Genomic DNA, 7,450 nt, shown 5'->3' on the forward strand with positions numbered 1-7,450 from the left:
AACATGGCATCAGGTTTTATTGTAGGGACTAAATTCACTGAGGGAAGGAAAAATTCCTGTCTGTCATGGGTAGGGATTGGTTAAAGAGGTGAAATGGGAGGAAAACCAATTCTGACACGAGTGGGATGAGGGGAATAATAGGGAGTGTTGGGTCAAGGTGAGGCCTTAGGGGACAAGGAGGGGGACAGAGGGAGGAAAGGGCTGCAGTGGAGAGGGGGCAGGGAGGGGAGGTGATGGCACCAGAGGAGCCAGAGCCTGGCGACTGTGGCCTGGGAGCAGGCAGTCTTTTCAGCAGAGGAGACAGGAGCAAAAGCAGAGCCCTGAGCTGGGGAAATGGACGGTGCCTTGGACTTCCTGGAGGGGCCTGCTGCCCGGTGCTGTCTTCCTCACTTTTGGGCGCCCAGTGCCAGGGCGATGATGAAGCCCAGAACCAGCAGGAACATGGCTACAGAGAGCAGCACCGTGATGACCACCATGCCCCCCGTCCGGGCCATTCCCAGCCCAATAGATTCTGCCTTCCTTCCTGTCAGAAGAGAGGAGGGAGGCCGTTGTGGTCAGGAGGGGCCCCCATCCTTCGCAAGGCTCCCAGCCTAGCCCCTCATCCATTCATCCAACCAGCCATCCCTTCACCCATTTATTCACCCAACCAACCAACGACTCGTTGGAGGGATCCAGACATCCATCAGAAAAACATTTACGAAGCATCTCCTAGGTCAGGCACTGAGGATACAGAAATTAATCGGACACAATCGCTACCCACAGAGTTTAGCGGTGTGGGCAGATGAGTCAACAGCCACTTAAAATGCCAGGGGCTCAGTGTGAAGATAGAGGTAAGCAAAGGAGCTAAGGGAGCACAGGGAGGGGCAGCTGCGGGATGGGGTGGGAGGGGCCTGGAAAGGCTCTGGGGCCCTGAGATGTTACTTACGAGGAAGTGTGGACATTGGGACCTCTCTACTGGACTCAGTGGATGCCCCCTTCGTCACTAGGTAGGAAATGCTTTTGTGGTGAGATTTGGGAGAGGAGAGAATCCTCAGTGAGTATCTGGTACTTAGGGTAAGAGAGAGCCCAGGCCTCCCCCTTCACAGCTATGCCTCCTGTTGTGCCCAGGAGAGGTGCATTCTTGACCCCTTTAGCTGTGCCCTCACTCTCCCCCGTGCTGACCACCTCCCACAACCAACACCAAAGTCAGGACCCAGCTTCTCTTCCTGTAGGCCCTCCCACAGATGCCCCAGGCCAGGGTCCGGTACTTACTAGTATTTGGTTCCTGGTACTAGGTTTGTCATCTGGTATGCACTGAGCCGGGTGACCGTGAAGCCAGACCCACTGTCCACCACGCTCACCAGTTCCCTGCGTCCGCGGCATGGAGGCACCACGAAGCTAGATTTCACCACTGGGCAGGAAATTGGGGGTGTGAGGCAGGGTCAAGTTTCTGGAGACCCCAAGGAGAAGGGCAGGATTTAGAGTATGGATGGCCCAAGAAGGGGGTCAATAGGAAGGGATGAGTGGGAGGAGGGATGCCGGCTGTCCTGGGAAGGGATCTCTGGAGACTAGGGGATGCCTGGGAGGGGGTAGCAGACCTTTGCTGTCATTGGCTCTCCGGACCATCAGTGTGGCATTGCCCCCTGTGAGGTGACAGGGGGGCAGGGCAACTAGCAGGCTTTCCGTTAGCGCTGGGGACAGCAGACCAGAGAGGCTTGAGATGTTGAAGTCGGCTGGGGGGCCAGGAGGGAATACAGGGGAGGATCAATCCCCCTCTCATCAACAGATCTGCCCCCCACCCCTGGGCGTCCTCTCTAAGGATGAAGAGTCCCATTCTGCAGTCCGTTTGCAGAACACGAGCCTTTGCCTGTGCAACCACCAGGTGGCAGGCTTGAGCTGCAGAAGCTAGGTACTCCACCAAGCCGCTAGACCCTGGGTGCCAGAAGGGGGCAGAGCCCAACCCCACCCATATCCGTAGCCTTGGACTCTTCCCCACACCTCCCTGCCTCCTGGATCTGGGACCAGGAGTGTGCCCTGGGCCCCAGTGACTGATGCCTGGTCACTGCCATCTCCAGTCCCCCAACCCCAACTGGCCAGATCAGCCCCTCTTTGAGAGCCCTGGAAGGCACAGTCCTTCTTCTCCAGACCCCTGAGCCCCTCCCCACCCCGGTCAGAGATGGCAGAAACCTGCAGCCCCGGGGGCCAGGACAGCCAGCAGAATTAGGATCAAGGACAAGGTCCGGACAGGCAGCGGAGACGCCATAGCTGGGAGCTGGGGTGCGTGCTGGCAGGCTGTGGCTTCCTAAGGAAAGTGAGGCCCTGCCCCGGGGGTGTCTGATTTTGTCCTGGGGCTGGGAGGGGCTAGAGGGGAATCCTGTCCAACCTGCCCCTTGGGCCCTACAGCCTCAGGGGAGGCCCCCAGACAGGTTTTTCAGGATGGGGAGCTAGCCCTCAGGCCAAGAAGGGGGAGGCCCTGACTGGATCTTGGTGGCTTAGTCACCTGCAGAGGGGCAGGGTAACTAAGGTGGGGGGAGGAAAACCCCCTTCTTCTGGGGCACCCACGTGTAAGGGCATGAGTGTTCCTGCCTGCACGTGCATCTGGAGCCCGGCCTGTAGAGGACCGTTCCCCTCAGGTGGTGCGGGGCTCTTCCTAGGAGGGCGGCAAGTTCTGAGTTTGCCCTGGTGTGTAGGGAGAGGAGAATAGCCCTGAGGGGCTCCTGAAAGGGCCTTGGTTGGGCAGGAATGGGAGAGAAGCTGAAAGAAACAGGTAGTAGGGGGTGGGGGCAGCAGAGCCAGGGGTTCCAGTTCTTGGCATCCACTGAGGCCCAGGCCCTGAGCTCTGGGAGAGGCAGAGGGGTGTGGGTGCCCGGGAGCGCACAGTGCTTCCCATTCTTCTCGAGAGTGGGACCAAGGATGCCGGGGAGGACTTCCAGTGTTCGGAGACGTGGGCACTGACCCACCCAGTGGGGGTGGGGGTGGGAACAGTCAGCCTTGGTCAGCAACCTTTGTGAACTGTTTGAGAATAAAGAAGAGAGAGGGGCTTCCCTGGTGGCGCAGTGGTTAAGAATCCGCCTGCCAATGCAGGGGACACGGGTTCGAGCCCTGGTCTGGGAAGATCCCACATGCCGCAGAGCCACTAAGCCCGTGCGCCACAACTACTGAGCCTGCGCTCTAGAGCCCGCGAGCCACAACTACTTAGCCTGCGTGCCACAACTACTAAAGCTCGTGTGCCTAGAGCCCGAGCTCTGCAATAAGAGAAGCCACCGCAATGAGAAGCCTGCGCACCACAACAAAGAGTAGACCCTGCTCACCACCACTAGAGAAAGCCCCCACTCAGCAACGAAGACCCAATGCAGCCAAAAATGAATAAAATAAATAAATTAAAAATAAATAAATAAATAAATAGAAGAGAGAGAGACCTGGTAGGAGAAAATGAAAAAGAGACACAACTTCTCTGATGGCACCATCCGTGTTAGAGACCATCAGTGTTAGAGAGACGTGAAGGAGGAGTTGTGAGTGGAGAGAAGACAAGAGGAGAAAGCACCTACCCTGAGCCCCGGGCAGGGTCTTTGCTTGCTCCACACTTACCCTCACAGCCATCCTGGGTGGTAGATGTCATTGGCTCCCTTTTGTGGATGTGGAAACTGAGACTCAGCACTAGAGCCACTTGTGGAACATGGAATACTTTGTCAGGAGAGGTCATAGACCTCCTCAGAGAGTGTTATGTGTGTCTTTCTGCTCCAGGAGCCACTCTAGCCTCCCCAGTCCTAGAAGAGGGCCGGGGTCCTGATAGGGAAGTAAGGGTCTGGTGGGGTTGTGTCCTTACCCCCACGGTGGGAAGGTAGGCTCAAGGTCTGGGGTGTGAGCAGGCAGTGACAATAAAGATAGGACTCAGGGACCCAAGCAGAGTAGGAGGGCCTCAGACCAGCGCTTCTCCAAATTTAATGTGCATATGAATCAGTGGGGATCTAGTTAAGATGCAGTTTCTGATTCAGTGGGTCTGAGGTGAAGCCTGAAATTCTGCATTTCTAACGAGCTTCCAGGTAACGTTGATTGATGCTAGTCTGGGAGGCCCACACTTTGAGTCGCCAGATGCTCTGTATTGCCTCCCCCCTCCCACACACACACACTCTGGATCCTGTGATGGAGATCAGGGGCAGGTGTTTTTCCCCAGTCTCCCAGGACAGGCTGCCTTTGGGTGAAGAACTGAATCCCGTTTTCCCTGCACCTTGGCTTTTGTCCCCTTTTAGATCAGCTCTTATCATCGTTCTACAAACTGAAAGAGGATCTTTTGCACATTGAGAACTTTGGAGAGCGGGAACACACTAAATGGTGGAATTCCAGGGGTGAGGGATCTTCTTAGTACTCTTCAAATCCCATCACCAACTGGGAGGATGTTTACACTTGGGCTTGGGAGATATCTCTTCCCATTTCAGTCACAAACCAGGAGCAGAAAGAAGAGGTTGGGTTTATTGCAGAGTGGGTCGTGTTGGGTCCACTCCTAAGCCCCCATCCCCATCTGAGATTATGAGGGGGATGGAGTCGGGTAAGGGAGGGCAGAGCCCTGACCAGATTTTAAAAGGATAAGAGGGGCCTGTGCCTTTAAACCCTCCTTTCTCCCTCCAATCCCCCCCTTCCCCACCCCTGGCCCTCCCCAGGTTTCTGGAGGAGCTGAGAGTTGCGTCTTCTCCCTGCCCTGCCGAGCTGCTCACTGGCTGCTCTGGAGGCTGTGCTTTGCGGTCTCCATGGAAACCATTAGTTGCTAAGCAACTGGAGCATCATCTGTGCTGAGCTCTCGCATCTAATTATCCCATCATAGCAGCCGAGAAGGGTTTGGGGAGCTGAGAGAAGGGGGAGGACAAGCGCAGGAGCAAGAGGATAACTCTTTTAGCAGAGCAGATTCATTGACAACGCTGAAGTCATTTAAAGCCACAGCACTCTCTTCCTCTGGAGGATTTCCTCATGGCTTGGAAAAAGGGAACCAGGGCCACAAATGCCTGGAGTCTCTCTCTTGGACCCACTCTTTCTAGGCTGTCTCCCCCTTGGATTCTTGATTCTCAACTCACTCAAGTTCCCTCCCCTGCCTCCTTCCTTCCAAATCCCCTAGTCAAGACAACAAACATTTATTAAATACCAGTTATGTCCCTGGAACTGTGCTAGGCACCAGGGATATGAAGGTAAGATAAAATTTTGCCCTCAAAGAGCTCCTGACCTCTCTATTCTGCCACAAAGATTAGCTCCTAAAACAGACCTACTCTTTCTAATCTGTGGTTCTTCCTTTCTTTCTTTCTTCCTTCCTTCCTTCTTTCTTTTTAATTGAACTATGGTAGTTTTGCAACCAAAAGAGCTGAGATCAGAACTCAGGTCTGTCTGATATACTTAATGGTTCTCCTTCCCTAATGCCACTCTTCTGCTTCCCAGTCAATTAGAAGAACATGTCCCCTTGGTTCCACGGGCATGTCAACCTCTGATGGGGACTACTGTCCTCCTGTTGAGGAGTGATACCATATAACTTTAGGTGAGTTACTTTGAACCTCAATTTTCTCACCTGTAAAATGGGAAGACTCATTCCTTCCCATCTATCTAGTAAGATATGACAGGTGTACATATGCTTTAAAATAAAGGTGCAGAAGGAATGTAGATATCACGGTCAGAATCTGTAGGAGCAGACTGGGGGAAACCCTGGCGACTTGGACCTGGGGGTAAGATGCAGTGCTCACCAAATGTTGTTCTGATGGGAAATGTCAGAGCCTCTATCCTTGAGATACTAGGCTGGAAAAAGCTGTGAGTAAGAAAATCTCAGTTGTTCAGTGATGGAAGACAACTGGATGCTTCTTTATTTTTTTCTAATGTTGCCTATGATACAACCACTTGCCTCAAATCTTCCAGCTTTCTGACCTTGGCCAAGTTACCTACCTAACTACTCTGAGCTGCAGTTTCCTCTTCTGCAGAAAGGGTATAAAGTCTGTCTCACCAGGATACTATGACTATCGCTCAAGCTAATTTACTTAAGAGTGCCTAGCACAGTATCTAGTTCAATTAATATTAATTTAAGTAATTTATCTTATCCTCTCCTTTTTATTAACCCTTGGTGCAGATGAAGACTAGAGGCTCAGAGGCAATAAATAATGTTCCCAAGGTCACAGAGTGAGCAAGAAATGAAGTGGGTTAGAATTCAGAATGTGCTTTCCAACCATGTCATTGAAGCAAAGGGAGATGGTTGGGCAGGAAAGGTAGTCTGAGAGGGGAGAGTGACTGAGAGGTGGACAAGCTGTTCCTTGGATATCACAAATGCCACAGGGGTACTAGGCACGCAGGAACTGCCTGCTCACACACTTATTATTATTATTTTTTTCACACACTTATTCATTCAGTAAACATTTGTTGAACAACTCCTCTATGGTGGGTACTATGCTAAGTGATGAGATACAGAGATGACAAGACACAATTCCTGTTCTCAAGTTGCTGAATTTTGGAGAGTTGCAGAGTTAGCCTTCCTAAGTGGGATATTTCAAATATCCCTAAGTGGGATATTCCAAAAAGAGGGAACAGCACATGAAAAGGCTCAGAGAAGTGAATTATCCTGACACCTCCTGGGAACTGTGAACCATACATCTTGGCTAGAAAGAAGTATTAAAGGATGGACATGGTGAGAGTTCTAGCTACCGGTTGGGTCACCAATGGCTTTGTATGCTATGCTAAGGAGCTTGGTTTTTATACTGACGAAAACAGAAAGCCTTTGAGGTGTTTTACTTGCTTAAAGATTATTCTAGAAACAGTGTGGAGAATGAATTGGCAGTGGGTAAAAATTGGTACGTTGTGTCAGCATTGGTCTATGTGGCCAATAGAATACGACGGAAGTGATGGTAGGTCACTTCTGAGAGTAGGTCCTAAAAGGCATTGCACCTTCCTCCTTGCTCTCATGGATTGCTCACCCTGGAGGACATGGGAGCACCTCCATGGCGAGGTCCACGTGGCAAGGGATTGAGGCCTCCTGCCAAGACCCAGAGAGGAACTGAGGCCTCCAACCGACAGCCATGTGAATGAGCGAGCTTGGAGACAGAGCCTCCAGCTCCAGTCAGTCCTTCAGATGACAGTGGCCCAGGTTGGCATCTTCTCTGCAACTTCATGAGACACCCAGCTAAGTCTTTCCCAGATTCCTGATTCTCAGAATAAATATTTGCTTTCATAAGCCACTAAATTTGGGGATAAGCTGTTATGCAGTAATAGATAACTAATACCAATATCTTGGGCAAGTCAGATGAAAATGACATTTTCATAATTGAGTATATGAGTCTGGAGCACAGCGGGGAGGTCTGGGATGAAGAGAGGGAAGGCAGGCGATGGTTAAAATCATAAATGTAGAAAAGAGTTCTTGAAGAGAGTAGTGGAAGGGAAGGACAAGACAACCAAGGGCAGGATGCTAGGAAACACAGTGTCTAGAGGACAGATGCAGGGTGAGGAGCTGATG

At 51.9% G+C, this 7,450-nt stretch overlaps 1 protein-coding gene across 1 annotated transcript; it reads right to left on the bottom strand.

Moving 5' to 3' along the window:
* UPK2 (uroplakin 2) lies at positions 1–2,277 on the bottom strand. The gene is made up of 5 exons (XM_059929288.1): positions 2,167–2,277; positions 1,578–1,712; positions 1,252–1,390; positions 926–996; positions 1–523 (listed from the first exon to the last, which is right to left on the bottom strand). The coding sequence occupies exons 1-5, from the start codon at positions 2,240–2,242 to the stop codon at positions 387–389; spliced, it is 558 nt and encodes a 185-aa protein (XP_059785271.1). The 5' UTR covers positions 2,243–2,277; the 3' UTR covers positions 1–386.
* Between the last annotated feature and the right edge of the window lie 5,173 nt (positions 2,278–7,450).

Source organism: Balaenoptera ricei, chromosome 8 (assembly GCF_028023285.1).
Source record: "Balaenoptera ricei isolate mBalRic1 chromosome 8, mBalRic1.hap2, whole genome shotgun sequence".
NCBI classification, from domain to species: Eukaryota; Metazoa; Chordata; class Mammalia; order Artiodactyla; family Balaenopteridae; genus Balaenoptera; species Balaenoptera ricei.

What these genes read in the sequence shown, in the direction of transcription:
- UPK2 (XM_059929288.1), bottom strand. Translation starts at nt 2,242, where the DNA reads ATGGCGTCTCCGCTGCCTGTCCGGACCTTGTCCTTGATCCTAATTCTG. An exon ending in CCTGGCCCCCGGGGCTGCAG is followed by an intron (nt 1,713 to 2,166) that starts GTTTCTGCCATC and finishes CTGGCCCCCCAG; the next exon opens with CCGACTTCAACATCTCAAGC. An exon ending in CCCAATGTCCACACTTCCTC is followed by an intron (nt 524 to 925) that starts GTAAGTAACATC and finishes CTCTTCTGACAG; the next exon opens with GAAGGAAGGCAGAATCTATT.